General features: G+C 37.6%; 1 protein-coding gene across 1 annotated transcript; it reads right to left on the bottom strand.

Annotated features, from left to right (window-relative positions):
• Nucleotides 1-1,666: 1,666 nt before the first annotated feature.
• Dnaja2 (DnaJ heat shock protein family (Hsp40) member A2) lies at nt 1,667-17,992 on the bottom strand. The gene is made up of 9 exons (XM_027939105.2): nt 17,805-17,992; nt 16,230-16,289; nt 15,692-15,915; nt 12,226-12,306; nt 11,858-11,991; nt 9,430-9,626; nt 5,221-5,365; nt 4,003-4,130; nt 1,667-3,440 (listed from the first exon to the last, which is right to left on the bottom strand). The coding sequence occupies exons 1-9, from the start codon at nt 17,880-17,882 to the stop codon at nt 3,249-3,251; spliced, it is 1,239 nt and encodes a 412-aa protein (XP_027794906.1). The 5' UTR covers nt 17,883-17,992; the 3' UTR covers nt 1,667-3,248.
• Between the last annotated feature and the right edge of the window lie 751 nt (nt 17,993-18,743).

The following is an 18,743-nucleotide window of genomic DNA, read 5'->3' on the forward strand; positions in this document are numbered from 1 at the left end:
ATATCTTATTTTGTATAACACACATATAAGGAACTAGTCAAAGTGATTCCATTGGGAAAGGGAACAGGTTGAAAGATGAATTCTATATGCATTTTTTTTTAAAAAAGACCAATTTACCAAAAATAAAGACCAACTGTTTGTGTCCATAGTCTTATGAGATTTAGGTAGCAGTGTGTGGCATTCATTTTTCCAATTTACATAGTTCTGTAATATTTGATTTTTAAATGATCACAGAGTGCTTTGCTAACAAAAAAAAGTTCATATGCTACTTGTAGATCACAGGAAAGAATTGGTTATTCATACAGAATGGTTAAATATATCATTGAGGATTCTCAACTTACTGCTGGTAAGAACTTTCTCAGGCCCTTTTCTTACCTATAGCTGAAAGCCAACTCTTCTGGTGTCTTTTGACGGACACATGTTAAGTATCGGTTATTGATCCACTTTGTAATCTTGACTTTATTACAAATACATAAAAACAATTCCACATTGAAGTGAATGGAAGCTGGGCATACTGACCTAAGTAACTTTTGAAACAGAATCTGTAAAATTAAAAATTGAAACTATACATAGCATTCAATGTATTCTAGTTGATAAAGTTGCTTCCCACCTGAGGATGGGAAAATTCTGATACTGTTATACATGTACAGCCTGTCCCTGATTTAAAATGGTTCCTCTACAAGTTCTAACTATGATGGTGTTAAAAAACAGCACATTCAGTAGAAACTACACTTCTAATTTTAAATTGTGAAATTTTTCTGGGCTACCAATTTGTGGTATGATACCCTAGTAAACAACTACTCCTCTATAGAGTGTGCTGTTGTTCAGTGTTTTCTGGATGTGTATTCAATAAAGTACATGGTATATTGAATATTTTATAAGTCTTTGTATTAGATAATTTTGCTCAGACACACATTTAGGTTAGGTATATTAAATATATTTCCTACTTACACTATTTTCAGTTTACAATGGGCTTATCAGGATGTAATCCCACCAGATATCCAGGAGCAGTTGTATACTGGAAATGAACTATTAAGTAAATGGAAGACAGTGGGAACCAGGTTTGTTTCACTAAATGAAAACATGTTCACAGACTTTACATCAATATAAGCAGCATTACTCTTTAAGTCCCCAAATGGAAAACACAAGGTAACACCTGAATGTCCACCAGTGGATAAATGTATAAGTACAGCTACATAATGAAGTATTATTTGGTAATAAAAATTAAATACTGATGCACACTACACACATGGATAGAACTTGAAAACACTATGCTAAATGCATCACAAAAGGCCATGCATTGTTATGACTCCATTTATACAAAATGTCCAAATATACAAATATTTGGAAATAGAATTAGTCATTAATGATTGCAGTGACTACTAATGCAGTGATGAAACTTTGGAAAATTAGTTTATGTAAATATGGATATATGGAAAACCACTGAAATGAGGTACATTTTACAATATGTAAATTCTCAATAAAGGTGTTACAGAAAAATCCACTTTTTTTTTTTTGCTGCTATTTTTAAAGACAGGTGCAATACTAAGCAGATCAAGTCTGAGTGAACTTAAACATTAAAGTTAACCCCTCTTCCAAACAGTTTTGTTTGTCCTAGTCAAAAGAGCTGAGGTATGGAAGAACTGAAAGAAAGACTACACTGAACAACTGTTTTATAAACCTTTATTGGAAAGGCTACAAACTTTATATTGCCACTGCATTTCTTATGCTTAGTGTTGTGGGGAAGCAACCCTGAATACAAAACTACTACGCTGTTGAATCTTGCCCAGGCTTCTTGTAAAATATTTTTTTGTACAATGGAGGTAGAGTGGATAGGGCAATAATTTAAACCTCACAGGCCTTGATTAGTGTCAGGACACTTTTTCTTTTTCACTCAGGTTCTAACAGATCTAGAAATAAACTACAAGTGCTATATTTAGGCTCAGGGATGGCAAAATACATTTTAAAATTTTAGTTTCAGTTTCCCCACTTGTTTCTTTACAAATGTAAATGTTTCTTTTCCCTCAAGCATGTTCTCTATCAACTCTAGGAGTGAAATAGAAAAGATGGAAAGAAGAGGAATACAACATCCTTTTTAAAGTTGTTTTACCTGATTTTTCTCTTATCAGCCTATGTCTTTCTTTTCTATAAAACATTATAGAAAATCAAATAGTCAATGCTTCCCCCAATGTCAAATATTCAACTTAATGGAGACAGAGCATATTTTAACTTAACATTTAATGAAAACAGAGCATTTTAACAGGTTCTATGCAAACATGGTTCTATTATTGATTTGCTGTTACCTTATTTTTAAAAGAGGGTGGTGGTGGGAAGATACAGAGGCCTGGGCTAGCCCCAGTGTTCAGGATCATAACTTAGGAATTACATAACTTAGAAGTCCTTGACTCTACAAAGCATCAGTTGGAAGTCAATAAAGCCTGTTTCTACCAACCTTTGTCTCAACTGTAAAATGGGCAGGTGCCTGAGGCCTAAGCTTCAAGCCAATGGGTTTTTAAGGGCTGTTTAAAAACCAGAACTAAGGATACATTCTTCAGTTTAAGGATGCATTTTGCTTAGTTCAAAATGTGTTCTTCCTTCTAAAAATGTGACACAAAGAATAATTTACACCAACCGCTTTTTATTATCAAGTTTCAGAAACCTTCCATAAGATGGTTAAAAAAAAAAAGGGAGGGATAAGAAAGGGGGGGACCCAAAAAAACTTATACAACCACTGCTAATGTAATTTTTTCCATTGTTCCCAGTCAGCTCCAAACCCATTTTGTGCAAAGCCCATTTTCCATGCATCTAAATGATAGATACAGGCTATGAAATTCTTTATTCTATTTGTAGCAGCTTATGCAGGTGCAGCCAAACACAAAGCTTCAGGACAAATTGTACAAACTTTACAATGTGGGATTTGAATTTAAAATATGAAACATAAAATCTACACAAAACTGATAAAAATCAAGCACGGATAAAGACTGAAACTCATAACCGATGTGTGAAAGGGAGTCTTGTTTCCTTTCAAGTGCTTTATTCTGCTACAGAACAGTCGAAATGAAGATGTAAAGCTTTGTGGTTAGTTTAAATTATACACTCTGTAGATACTATACCAATTTTAAAAGTTACACATAGACCAACAGATGTCCATCAGTTCATCTGGATTGATCAGACACTCCAACTGGCTCGCTGAGAACAAATCAGGCAAATGTGGAAAGAAAATCCACCTGTGCAATTTGTTTGCAGAGTTACTGATGGGCACACTGTACTCCAGGTCCATGATGGCTGCTGCTTTCTTCATCAGAGCTATCATTATATGCTTCACGCCTCTGACCACCTCCCGAGCCTCGAGTGCTATCAAATTCCTGAAGCTCTACCTCCTCTGTTTCTCCAATTACATTAGGTACTTCTGGTCTAGATGGCAGAAGATCTTCTAGTTCCTTCATTAGAAAAAATAAAAATGGGTTAACTGTAATGCTTTCAACTTCCCTTTAATACAGTCCAGCTATGTACTTCTTTGGGAGTTAAAATAGCAAAGTGACTGGTTTGCACTGTAAATTGAGAGATCACAAAGTAATAACCCTCAGGCCCAAACTGCAGATATCCTTTGTGCAGCCCATCTACTGCTTAAGTTAAAAACAACAACAAAAAAATGTAATTAGCTGTTAACATTTAAGCACTGGAAAATTTCACAGCAGACATACTTTCCTGTACCCCAGCCCTCTTCAGGTGAGGAATGTGTTCCCCTAGGCTTCCCACCACCACCTCAGACTCAGTCTGTTTTATTTCTTATAATTCCCTTGTTAGGCCCCACAATTACATCAGCAATCCTTGCTTTTACATCCATTATGAAAACCCATCAATAGCACAACATTAACAAAATAAAAATTTGCCTGATCTTAGTAAAAGCAAATTGGGGAAAACAAAAACAAAACAAAATCGAAGGTGACAAAGTACTATGATTAAGAAACTTTGAGTTGCCTAAATTTAAAGATCACTTACAGAAAGCTTATCTGGGTTGATCCAGTTGTTTTCAGGAAACTGCACATCAAACTTTATATAAAGATCACCTTTTTCAAAGGGATTACGATACTGTGGCATTCCTTCACCTCGAACTACACGAACACATCCTATTATTTAAGTAAAGAGGAAATTGTGAAGTTCTTTGAAGCTGTATCTACATCAAAGATCCTGCAGACTGCTTGAACTTGGCTGATCAACAATGCCCCAATTGCTTCTGTGGTGTGGGGGATCAAACTGGCAATGCTAGGCTGGCGTTCTACCACTGAGCCACACCCTTGTCCTATGTTTTTTTTTTTTTAATATTTTTTTCTTAGTTGTAGTTGAACACAATACTGTTATTTTATTTATTTTTACATAGTGCTGAGGATCGACCCCAGAGCCTCATACGTGCTAGGTGAGTACTCTACTGCTGAGCCACAACCCCAGCCCAGTCCTATGTTCTTAACAGCCTTTCACCTTAACTTTTGTATTTGAACTAATATTCTCATAACTAATAGATAAGCTTTTCACGATGCATCTCTAAGTTTAGCAGACCTCTAGACTCTACTAATTGTATAAGATAACATCTGGTACTTGTTGAAAAAAAAAAAAAAGAGGGTCTGGGATTGTAGTTCAGTGGTAGAGCGCTTGCCTAGCATGTGTGAAGCACTTGGTTCAATTTCAGCACCACAATATAAATAAAGGTACATGGACAACTAAAACTAAAACTAGAGATTTCTCTGCCTTCCTGTAGCCTGATGTTCCCATCAATCTAATTGGTAAACATACTGATTTATGGCTTTCTTTTTTCCTATGACTATAAAAATTCATGTAACCTCTTCCATAAAGGAAGATATCTTTTAGGATAACTTGAATCTGTTCCTGGAATAAGCTATTTTATTATTGTCTTTAAAGAAAGGCATGTAGAAACATTCCTTTGAGTTACCCACTATGAAAAAATTATGTTTAAGAATATACAAGCTAAGCACAGTGGCAGAAATCTATGATCCCAGCAACTCGGGGCCTGAGGAAGGAGTATTGCAAGTTTAAGGCCAGCCTCAGCAACTTACCAAGGCCCTAGGCAACTTGGTGAGACCCTGCCTCAAAATAAAAAATGAAAAGGGCTCAGTGGTAAAGTGTCTCTGAGTTCAATCACCATTACAAAACCAAACCAGTCTCCTTCCCCCCAAACCTATATCAGATAAAATCAAGATTTACCTGGTTCAATTACTTTGCCAGGAGGGTATTTCACCACAATTTGACGTCCATCAAGGTGCTTAAATGTGAACTGAAACCCACATAGAGCTTCAACAAGTCCTATCTTATATGTCATGTGCAAATCATTGCCATCTCTCTGGAACACCTTTAAATAAAGCACACAAAAAACACTTTAAAAAATTACAGATCCATACCCTGTACTACATTCCTTCAATCAACCTCAAAATCTTAACTGTATCACTGCTTTAAAAGTTTGTGTGTCACTGTCCCTAGTTTCCTAAATTTATGTTAGAAAAGCTAGTAATTCCCAGGGAGTATGCTAAAAACTTGTTATTAGGAAGGCAATGAACCAGGAAAACATTGGCACAAGAACAGAGCTGAGGCACCAAAACCTAGAACCAAGTATATTTTCCAATTACTTTCTAATTCTGTCTCTGGGCAGAAAGACCAACAGGCTTCTATTGAACAGGCTCAATCTGGAATGCTCCCCAGATTTGATCCTAACAAGTGAAGAAGGTTTAAGATCAACACTAAAAAGCTTTACCAGGAAGGCTCAGACATTAAAGTGAAGAGGCTCAATTCAGTGCTTCACATATGCACAAACAAATTTCATCTCATTTAAAATTGAAAACCTGCTTAGAAGAATGTTAATTAAACAAATGATAAAGTTGGCTTATTCAATCCAATACCATAAGCCTATGGACTAGGTAATACAAAGGTTACCAAATAGACACAAAGAATATCTCTAGGATTTCAATGTTTAGTAAAAATAAATTCAATTTCACATATATTTAACATGTAATTTTTACTTGGGAGAATTTGCAAATATCTAAACTTTTGAAATTTGAGATGAAACAAAATTAACTGCAGTGAAAGGTCACCTAGTTTTTGTTGTTGTTGTTGTTTTTAATATAAAAGGCTCTCTTCTAAAGAGCAATCTTGGCTGGTTCTATCCAAAAGATAGGCTCTTTTCCTAAAATATTCTCCTAAATTTTCCCATGAAATAAACTGTTATCTTAAGCAGTGATTCTCTTAAGGGTGATTCTGGTTGGGCAGCCTCAAAATCAACAGCAGGAGGAAATTTGTTGGGAACACACATTCTTGGGCCCCATTCCACACCTAATGCTAGAAGATAAGAGGTGGGCCTTAGCAATCTACAGTTTTCATAACCCCTTCAGGAGATTCTAAAGCAATGCTTAGGTTTTTGAGAACCAATGAATGTATATTAACTATGACATTTACTTGAGTGTTTCTCACAATGGAACCAATAAGCCTTCTTTAACCAATAAGGCAGAACTTTTCAATGCTTTTAAAATGCTACATTGTTCTTAAAATGTCAGTGTTTCTGAATACCAATATTCTAAGAAACACCTTTTGCCAACAATTCTTTGGTTATAGCTTATTAGAAATAGGGAGCAGGAAGAGATATCTGTTCTTATGCGGGAGAGTTCAACTTAAAGTAACTCCAGTGAAAAGTATGAGGTATTCCTAACAAAAGCTAGGAATGGTGATGGTGCATGCCTATAATCCCAGTGACTAGGGAGGCTGAAGCAGGGGGATCTTAAGTTAGAAACTAGTCTCAGTAACTTGGCAAGACCCTGTCTCAAAGCCAAAACAAAATAAAAACAACAACAAAAGAAACACAGAGTCACTGCTATTCTTTTAGTATGTTGGGATTAAGACAATTTGATGCTAACGTTTAAACACAAAAAATAAGCAAAAATGCCATCGAATTTTTGTTGCCAGAAAATTTTTTAAAAGCAAAATGAATAAGGGCCTAATAAATACTAAACAGCAAAGCACATAAAAACCTTAACAGTGAGAAATAATACTTAGAAAGATTACAAAGAAGGGACTAACATCTTCAGAAACTGTTTTTCTATGCTGTACAAATGCACTTTTGTAGCCAGACCACAACACACACACACAGTATAGCAAGAATCTGAACACACATGAGATAGCATTCCCAATGACCTTTGATCAGATTTATGCTGTTTAAACTATAGCACCAATCTTCATTTCATTATGGCCCCAATTTCTTCAGTGGAAGTGATGGGAGTAGGAGTGGGAAAGGTTTTCTTGAACAGTTAGCTCCATGTCTTACTTTCTTCAGGAGATCAAAATATTTTCAGTTGTATGAACTAACCAAGATTCCTAAAACTAATCTTTTACTTTACTGGTCATAATAAAGAAGGAACTAGGTGAATTTCCATTCTAATCTTTACCAGCTTCTATTTCCTACATTAGACAATCAATTACTCTGCTTTCTGTTGGAAATTCCAAGCAATTCTACTGATGCCAACAATTTTAAAGTTTCTTATTTCTAAAACACTTTCTCACACCCTCAAGAAAGCAGCTTATTCATAATCTCATGCAATTCTCTACAATTTGCTTCCTGAGGGAAGACTATCTTTGTTTTTGGTAAGCAAGGCCTGGGGAGGACAACGCAGGTAACTAAATGGGGGTCAGAACTTAAGTTCCTTGTCTCCAAATCCAGCAATCTACTTTTAAAATTTAATTATACAGCAATATTATAGCAAAACTTGAGTATAAAAAGATTTTGCCATTAGTTTGACAAACCCTAAACTGAAAAACATCAATCATTTATTTCTCCTCTCCTCCAAGTAACTGTTACTTAACTTTCTCACTATTCTCATATTGCTGCACTGCCAGACATCATTTGATAATCTCAAACTACTCCAATGATTCTATCAATAAAAATATTCTGGGGATATTTGAACCATCATTCAATATCATCTACACAAAAGCAGACTATTAAACATCTCAATCAGCCTCCCACCTCTTATGCTTTGTATGGTGTTGTGTTTGTATGGTTGTCCAGCAAGCAAGAGGGAACAAATGAGGAAGTAGTTAAAATGCCAGGCATGGTGGCATACGCCTGGGATCCCAGAGGCTTGGGAGGCTGAGATAGGAGGATTACCAGTTCAAAGCCAGCCTTAGCAACATCGAGGAGCTAATCAACTCAGTGAGACCCTCATGGAGGAGCTAAGGAACTCAGTGGAGACCCTGCCTCTAAATAAAATACAAAATAGGGCTGGGAATGTGGCTCAGTGGTAGAGCACTTGCCTTGCACATGTGAGGTACTGGGTTCGACACTCTACACAATAATAAATAACTAAAGATATTGTGTCCCTAAATAAATAATCAAAAAGGATATTGTGTCCCACCCACAACTTAAAAAAAAAAGATGCTTATCATTTGTAGGTTTGGGCATATCCAGGAAGAGCTGAAACATATAGTAAATTACAGTTTTACTGAAGCATGAACTCTGATCAGGGTACCCTAAAATAGGATAGTCCAGAGAAGTGAGCCACAACCTTGTGAGGAAATACAAATTCCCAGAAATCTGCTTATCAGTAATGGCCTTGATGTTATCATCTTTGGATTTTTAAAAAATTTTTTTATTTGTTCTAATTAGTTATACATGACAGTAGAATGCAGTTCTACACATCATACATATATGAATATAACTTCTCATTCTTCTGGTTGTACATGATATAATCATGTATGTACATAGGGTAATAATGTCCAATTCATTTTATTATGATTCCTATCCTCTTACCCCCTCTCTTCTTTTTATTCCACTCTTGTCTACCTCCACCATTGTGACTTAGCATCTGTATATCAAGAGAATCCATTGGATTCTTGATTTAAATTTTTAAAAACCCTCTCTCCCCACTTACCCCCAAATATATACATATGTGTTCATGTGTGTGTGAATACATATGTGCACAATGGTGTAATCAAATTAATACACACTAGACCATATTGTTAGACAAGTTCCACAACCTGTTCTTTCAAGGAACACTCATCTGGCTACATAATAAGTAGAGTAAAACAAATCAGAGCAGTGTGTAAAGCCCTATCCACTCACTCATCAAAGGAGTTTCAAAATGAAAAATAAGCTGCCTCAAATCATCTGACCCAATGCCCTATTTTCATAAAAAGGAAACTGAGGTGAAAAGATAACAGGATTACTTAAGGTTATAGTGCTTGTCTATGGCAAAGTTGGGACTGAAACTATAGTAACTCCTACAATGCACCTGCTTTGTTGGTCAGTTCTTGCGTAAGCAAGCCATGCTCACTGAAACAACTTCACCTATGTTCAGTGTTACTCTGGGGATCTATCATATTTCTTAAGCAAGACCAATTTCTGAATAAAACAAAATTAAATAAAAAGGAAATTACCTCATGTTCTTTCTCCTGTAGCAAAAGAACAATGTCTCCTGGTTCCACTCCTGGGGCCTGGTCTGCTTCCCCAGTGAATGTAATTCTCTGTCCATGTTTCATGCCTTTGTCTACATGAACTTCAAGAATCTTGACTTCTTTAATCACCTTCTTTCCTTCACATTTTTTACAGCGGTCCTTTTCATTAATTACCTCTCCTGAAAAGAGAGGTCATTCAAACTTTCAGCAAGAATACTATCTACTGCCTTTTCAAGTAAGATAAGTCTCAAAAATGCCCTTAATTCATTAAATACATGTTCTGAATTACTTCTAATTTCTACCTATATTTCTGTCTAAAGTATCATTCTGAATGACCAAAACTCACATCTTACTACAATCGTCTGAAAGACACAGCTATACACAATTTCAGAATGTAATGTTTCTTACACTTTCTTTGCTCCTGATTCTACTTCCTAAAGTTAAAGTGATGTCTAAGAATCAAGGAAAAGGGTGGTGAGATGCTGGAGCTTTAACTGCTTCTTTAGCAAATGTTTTCAGTTCCATAAGTTTAACAATGGACAGAAATTATCAAAATAAAATTTTAAATATCTAAGCCTTATTATTAAATTAGATAGTTGGTACTGGAGTTTATTTCATAGACAAAATCTTGTTCAGGTGTCTGCAGATGTTCTTTTATTTTAAAAAACTTCCCCCATTTTGGTGTTGGGGATAAAATCCAGGGCCTTATGAGCTCTACCACCGAGCTATATCCCCAACCCTAAACTAATATTTACTATCACTGACTTTTCAAAATCAATTAGAGATGTCTTGAGAGTTTTAGCTGGCAATAAATTCCTCTGTATCATGTTTTAAGATACCATGGCTTTTCCATATATTCTTCTGAAATAATCTAATTATGGTATAATAACAAAACTACATTACACAGTACAATGTGAAGAACAGCATGGCTTTCTAATGCCTGGTTGTTGACATATTTTAATTGTTAGAAGGTTTATATAATAACTTCATGGACTGTTTCTAGAGCAGTACTTGTAAAAAGTACATTTTGTAAAATACCAATTCCTCAAAATAGTAATGGTACATGGGAAAGGGTTCCAATTGACTTTGGTTTCCTTTTTTTTAAGTTATAGATGACACAATACCTTTAATTAATTTTATGTGGTGCTGAGGATCGAACTCAGTGCTTCACACGCTAGGCAAGTGCCTTACCACTGAGCCCGACTTTACGATTTCTTGATAGCAAATTGTTAGCAATTTCAATAATGTTAAAAGCGTAAGATTATCTAGGAAAAATGCAGACTTTTCCACCCCCTCAAAAAGATCTACTAGGTAATTAAAAAAAAAATCCAGTTCCTCAGTCACACTAGCTTCTTTTTTCTTTTGTTGTTGTAGTCCCTGGGGAATGACCCCAGAGCCTTAAATATATATCAAAATTGTTCTACCACTGAGCCACACTCCCATTACCTACTAGCCACATTTCAAGCACTGCTACAGGTGATTAGTGGTCACCTGTATGACACTGCAGATAAAAAACATTTTTATGTTGTGGCTCAGCGGTGGAGAACTCGCCTAGCACATGTGAGGCGTTGGGTTCGATCCTCAGCACTACATAAAGTTCTAGTGGAGTAGTACTCTAGAACAGAAATATCTCACAGGTCAAATTCGGAAGGCTTCTTCTTTTTTTTTTTTTAATCAGTCTTTAGAACACAGCCATGCCCAATTTGTGTACATACTGTCAATGGCTATAAAAGCACCAAAAGGACACAGGTAAGCAGATGTGATGAACTATTTGTCCCACAAAACTAAAATATTAACTTCTGTGAGAACAACTTCCATTCTAGTATCTTTCCTCAAAAGCTAACTAAAAATTATAGTAAAGACAGGCGCAGTGGTACACACCTGTAATCCCTGCAACTACTGAGGCCCTGAGGCAAGAGGACTGAGAGTTCAAAGCCAGCCTCAGCAGATTAGCAAGGCACTTAGCAACTCACTGAGACCCTGTCTCTAGATAAAATATAAAAAAGGGAATGTGGCTCAGTGGTTAAGCACCCCTGCATTCAATCCCCATTACAAAAAAAAGTAAAATACAAAGGGACAAATAATCATTTACCCATCTTTTTCGAACAAAAAAAAGATTGACTTAACTTGGGGCTGAGGGTACAGCTTAGTGGTACACAGTATGCTTAGTACAAGCAAGGTCCTGGGTTCAATTTTCAACAACCAAAAGCGAAACAACACTCATTTTCACTGGACATAAACACAAATTTACTACTTAACTGTGTTCATTGAGCCTGTCCATAATGGAATAATTATTTTCACTTTTAGACCTCTATACAAATATACATTGAAAAAGAAAAATTATAACCCTTTAATATCTGCTTTCCCAATTCACTCCAACATAAAAGCAAAGAAATACTGGCATGTATACCTTCTCCATTACAATCAGAGCACACAGACTGCATCTGTTGTACCATTCCAGGAGCCAGCTGTCTGATCATGATGCGTACACCTCGACCCCGACAAGCACTACACTTCTGAACAGCTCCAGACTTCCCGCCTTGGCTAAAGAGAGCAAAGTATAAATTAGATTTTACCCACAGACCATTCCAATATGCCATTCAACCAGAAACTGTGCTGTTAATCCCCCATTACTAATATTTAAACTGACCTTAAGAGGTATCAGAAATGTTCTGTTTGGTAGTAAGTTTAAAATCATAAACAATTTTTATCCAATACAAACTTTCAGCCTGCCACTAAAGAGGAAAATAATATTGCATAAACCAAATACACACTTACCCACTGCATGCACTACAGAGTACATTCTTGCTAAGTTGTAGTTTGGTTGTCTTGCCATTATAGAGATCTTCTAAAGATACTCTGGGGAGAAAAAAAAATCAAATTCAACTAAAATTTTGCCAAATTCCTTAAATATAAGATATAAATAGCTGATACAGCAAATTCCATGGTAATTTTTTAAAACAAAAATTAAAAAAGACCCCACATTAAATCAGTTTGATGGACACATCTTATTTTGTAGCTCAAATTTACAGAAAGATTTTAAGACTACAGACAATGTAAATGGTGCTCAAAGTCAGAACCTATAGCATCACACAATTCACTGTGGCACAATTTCAGATAGAGCTGATAACTGCACAAACTCAGTCATTAAAACCTTTTTCTGGCCTCAGGCACGAGCCCTCCATCCAAGTAATTCTTAATCACAACCCTCTGAGGTAGTTATCCCCATTTTACAGAGAAGCTAAGTAACTTGTCCAAGACAAGGCTGTGCCCCCCACCCACCCATTACAAGGACTGCAAAAAGTTACGTTACAGCTTAAGGGAGGTGTTTAAACTGTGTCTCAAAAAAGTGGCCTTGGGCTAAGAAATGTATTTTGGTGGTAGAACACCTGCCTGGCTTGCACTTGGGCCCGGGGTTCAGGTCCCAGTATTGCAAAAGAACAAAGTAGATTTACCTACACTGTGACAGAAAGGAGGGGGAAAAATAGGTTTTCAACAGAATGTCTCCAAGTTTTAAAGTGTCTGAAGATTCCATTTTATCATAAGCAACACTGAACAACCTTTACCAAATTTTCAAAGGAGTCAAAATTTTCACAAGTTTAACTGAAAAGCCTGTTATCCACTCATAAAGTTGTATATGGTAAAATGGTATAAAGAGAAAAAGCTTATTAAAAAAATACAACTGCTAAAATTTAATTAACTTTTATTTATAAATAGTACATTTGAATCACAATACCAATTACCATACCAGCCTCAAAAACTAAACAAAAACCAAAACTCCTGGATTCAATCCCCAATACTACAAAACAACCAACTACATCCAAAACTATATACAGCAAAAGTCTCACCAATACTATTCATTTAGGACTTGGCAGCAAAGCCTTTAATATTTTTAGTCTTACCATTCTTGTTGTCTTTCAATCTTTATCTCTTTTTCCCCCAGAGTTGGGAATCAAATCCAGGGCCTCACCCTTGCTAGGTAAGTGTGTTCTACCACTGAACTATATCCCTAGCCCCTAAACCTCCTTTAGTAGTATTAATGATTTACTTTTAAAAAACTGGGAGTTAAGGGGCTGGTGTTATGGCTCAGCGCAGTAGAGCGTTCGCCTAGCATGTGTGAAACCCCGAGTTTCATCCTCAGCACCACATAAAAATAAATAAAAGTATTGTGTCCAATTACAATTAAAAAGTAAATATTTAAAACAAAACAAACAAAAAACCTGGAGTTGAAGAAATGAAGAAATACTTTAAAAGGCACCTATACTATTTGTGGTATTCAAACTTTCTGAATACCATTCTTTAAGCTAAAACTTTCACACACTGCAGACTGTATAAAAATAACACATTTATGGACACAACAGTACCAACAATTCCAGATGACACTTCTACATCTCAAGTCTTAAACTTATTCGTCGCAACTATTTTTTTCTCCTACTAAGTACCTTTATCCAAACAGGTAGTCCATTTCACTTATGTATATATATTAAATTACAACTAGTATGCAAAAACCACTATCTCAGAAGCCAGAAAAATCCACATTTTAACAAATAGGGCCAAGAAAGGGAAAATGGGAGTAATGATCAAGCAAAGTTAACACCCTCTATCACGGCCTAAACTGGTACAATCCCTTCATAAGGCAATTCATTTATATTTATCAGTCTCAAACAGTGGTGCCTGCCAAAAGAGACACAAAACTGTACATAAAAATACCCATAGCAACACTATTACAGAAAAAAAAAGTAATAATATCCTATATAAAAGATAAATGAGGCTGGGATTGTGGCTCAATGGTAGAGTGCTCGCCTAGCATGCGTGAGGCCCTGAGTTCTATCCTTAGCACCACATGAAAATAAAGGTATTGTGCCCAACTACAACTAAAAATTAAATATTAAAAAAATAAAAAAAGATGAATGAGTAAATGTATCACAAAATGAAATATTATAAAGCCACACAAAAGAAAAGGCAATAAGTAGAAATAATAAGTAATATTAAAACAGCAAAAAAATGCATTTGCTGTAGAGTATAAAATTTTTTTTAAAAGGCACAGGAAATACTGGAGTCTTTTTATTTTTTTTGTACTCAGGATTGAACCCAGGGATACCACATGCCTAGCCCTTTTTATTTTAAGATAAGGCTTCACTAAGTTGCTGAGACTGGCCTCCAACTTTAATCCTCCTACTTTGGCCTCCCAAGTTGCTGGGATTACACATATGCACCAACATGCCTCACTGTTTACCTTTTTTAAAAAGTCCATTTATTTTTTAGAACATTTCTATATCCAAGAAAAATATGGAAGAACCAAGTCCTCTTGCACAAAATATTACTATTGGAATAGTATTCAAATGAGAATTTATTTCTAAGGGCAAATTCTTTCAAAACACACATAAATTTAAGGATGACTCCACATGAATTCCTACAATTTATTCAAATATTAAACAAGATATATTTGTTTAAGTAATGAAATATACACGTAAAGTATGAACTTATCTCTGGCATTTGCTAGTGAAAACTTTAGTAGCTCATGGAAAAAAAAAATCACTGGATAAAAGACCTCACAAATTTCAAATAATGAAATATCTACTTTCATATTATAAAGGGGTCGTGGATTCCCAGTCTAAGATCAAGGTCGACACCATTCAGATGCTGGCAGGTTAATGCCAGGCTGGAAGCCAGTAAGCTCCATGGAAACCATTTTTGGAGAGTTCACACTGAAGATTAAGTAATGAGTGACTATAACATGTAAACAGACTGGTCAATCACTATGTAATTTTTTTAAAATAAAAGATAACTTGAAAGATTTAAATGTTTCAGAGAAAATAATCCCCACACTTGAAAAATCCATCTTCCTACTCAGTAAACAACATTAATTATCCTTTTATGATCTGAAGCAAAATACAAACATCCAGTTATTAAATTCATTTAGTCACTTAATGAACACAGGAAGACACGATTTTTTTTTTGGTACCGTGGAAGAACCCAAGGGTGCTTGACCACTGAGCCATATTCCCAATTCTTTTTTATATTTTATTTAGAGACAGGGTCTCACTGAGTTGCCTAGGGCCTTGCTTTTGCTGAGTGAGGTTGCCTTTGAACTTATAGTCCTCCTGCCTCAGCCTCCAAAGGGAATGACTTTTTTTGTTTTCAAATGAAGGAGAATATTCTATGATACTTCTATCGGAGTACTACCACTTGAAGAAAGTACACAATATTTACTAAAAAGAAGAAGACAAAAAAAGATACTCACTTTAGCGGATGCATCATGTCCTCTCCTCTCCTTCTGCCATTTCGACTTCTACTCTGATTGCCCATGAAGCCGAACAATCCTCCACCAAAAATGTGAGAAAAAATATCATCCATGCCACCACCTCCACCGCTACCTTCCCGAAGACCTTGTTCTCCATATCTGTCATATAGCTCACGCTTCTCTGGATTTGATAATACTTCATATGCAAAACTGATTTCTTTAAACTATAAAGAATAAAGTAAAAAAAAGAAAACAATTGGATTTTCAAATACAAGAGTGGGGAAAAGTTATAGAAAACCAGAATCCACTTAACTCCAATAAAAGCTGTCAGTTATCTTTGGTTTGATTCTGGTCCTATTTACCCCTAACTACTGCTCAAATGTTAGTATTCGCAATACAAAAGTAGAAGATTCTTAATGTAAATATTTGGCTTTTAGGGTCAATAGATGGATTTTTCCTACAATATTCCTCTTTTCAAAGAGGGCAATTAAATTTAAAACCAAAACCCAAGAACACCAAAAAGTTTCAAATAACTTACTTTGTCTCCAGCATTTGGATTCTTATCTGGATGGTATTCCTTGGCTAACTTTCTGTATGCCTTCAAAAAAGATTTTTAAAAAAGGGTTATACACAAACATCAGTTTAAAGATTTGCAACAATACCCACTTTCCTAAGAAGGGATGTTTTAAAGTCATAACCTTCCAAAAATGTCATCATCACGACTGGTTAGTATTTTTCCATCTCAAAATTGTTTATTCAACAATTTACTATAATAGAGTAGATAGTTATACTTGAAAATGTATTATACTGAGAAAAACCCAGATACAAACAATGAATGCTACAAAAGAAAAAAATATATTTGAAATGTATTATTTGTTTTTACTGTCAAATGTTTTTATGGCCAGTAAACAGATCAAGATAACCCCAATAATCTGAGAGAAAAAAATTAAGGTGTACAAAGGCAAAGTATTAGTATGAATCAAGCTACAGATCCCTGTCTATGATGGCTCCTTGTCTTCCTTTTAACTGTAACACTAAGAAAAAGCCAAGAGATGCTCCTACATGGTGTCTTTTACGTGTTTTATTTGCACAAGTGGGTGACTGGGATCTACTGTGGCCTCTATCGTAAAGTTGCATATACTCTCAATTAAGTGGTCTGGATATACAACATTTAAGTCTTCATTCACACAGACTCATGAATTATATAATACAGACTAGCATTTCCGGTAGGGTAACAGGAAGTCCATTTTACTCTTTTTCGATTGTACCGGTCCTACTGCCTAAGGAGCATTCTCGTTTTTCTCAGCTTTCAAATCCGGATACCCTAAGCCCAGAAGGATGCTGTGGGGATTAATTAAATGTCACAAATGCTTTCAAATTCTAAGATGAAAGATTCTGTAGCATTGCAAAGGGCGACAATACGACCTGTTTATTTTTAGTCAGTGTACACTCAGGTGTTTGGCTGGGACCCATGGCTCATTCCTAAAGCGGGCACAGGCCATGGAGATTACCTGCCCATAGAACAATGCATCCAAACACGGACCCACGCTACCTCAGGCTGTAAGGGCGAGGGAGGAACAGAGGGAGGAGCTGAGGCCCGCAGCCGAGGCACCCAGGAAACAAACCCAATAGCCCGGAGGCACCGGCGGAGGTGGCTACGACCCTCCTGCCGCTCCGCCTCGCGGCGCCCTACACCCGGCGCCGACGTCCGCGGCGTGGACAGCTTCTCTCCCGGTGCCGGGATGCTAAGGGCACCTCGATCCAATCTGTTTTTCAGGGGTGATGAGCGGGGAGAGCCCGACGGGCTGCTGCTTCCCAGGAGCGCCCGGCCTCTGGCGCTAGCCCGCAAAGGGAGGAAGGAAAGGTTTTCGTCCTGTTTGCGCAGGGGTGAGTTTTATTTGCTGCATCTGCAGGCGGGAGGGGCCGGCGGCCCAAGGTCAGCCGGGGCCCGGGTGTGCGGCTCACGGCAAAGCCGGTCCCGCCGCCACCTCTCAGCCTGGGCTCGTTGCAGCCGGCGCCGGCTCACGGGCCGTCCCGTAGCGCGGCCTGGCCGCCCCGGACGCGCAGGCCCCGCGCCCCACACACCCTGCCCGACCGGCCCGCTTCCCAATACCTTCTTCAGCTCGTTCTCACTGGCGCCGGGCGGAACGCCCAGGATGTCGTACAGTTTCGTGTCGGCCACGTTAGCCATGGCGGCCTACGGGCAGCACTCGGGGAGGCAGGCGGCGAAGCGAACGAAGCGGAGCCGGGCCCACGAGTGGCGTCGGCGGCGGCGCAGGCCGAGGGAGACAGCGAGGGGGAAGCGAGGCGGGGCCAAACTTTGACCCGGCGCACGGCGCGCCGTGACGTCGCTTCGCAGAGCCCGCCCCCTCGTGCTCGGACCGGTGCGGTTGGGTGCTGCTAAGTGGACCGTGTGCTCTCTTGTACCCAGGGTCTAGGCCGCGAGGCGGGTCCGACGTAGAAAATGAGGAAGAACTCTGTAGGGCGTTCTTCTGCAATTCGTTTATTGTGGGGCCACGTTTTTAACGCCGTGAGCGCTGTGGGGATGAAGAGGCAGGAAAGAAAATCCATCTGGGTTTCTGCTGGAGGCTAGCAGAGGTCTCCTCTGGGTCTGGTTCCCTGGGGACCTTAGATGAAAAACAGCACGTGGCGCGTGTGTGTGTGTGTGTGTGTGTGTGTGTGTGTGTGTTTTGGGAATTCTCAAACATTTACCAAAGGTAGTAGTATATTACACTTCTCAATATAATTAGCTACGTTTTTACCAAATTATTCCATCTATTTTACCCCACTCCAGGTTTTAAAATGAAACCATTTCATTAATAACAAGATAACTTTTAAGGCATAGTCAACATCATCACATTTGATGAAATTAACAATAATTGGTTTATGGCATCCATTTCCAAACCAAGGTCTTCCCCTTGGGCCTTGTGTTAAAAGTCCTTTACCAACACCAGTCTCTAGCTAACATCAAAAGGTTTGAGTGGCTGCCGCTGTGCTTGCTGCCAATGAGGTGATTGAGGCCTATTGATTTACATTTGCTTTAGGCCGGAAA

Source organism: Marmota flaviventris, chromosome 18 (genome assembly GCF_047511675.1).
Source record: "Marmota flaviventris isolate mMarFla1 chromosome 18, mMarFla1.hap1, whole genome shotgun sequence".
Lineage (NCBI taxonomy): Eukaryota > Metazoa > Chordata > Mammalia > Rodentia > Sciuridae > Marmota > Marmota flaviventris.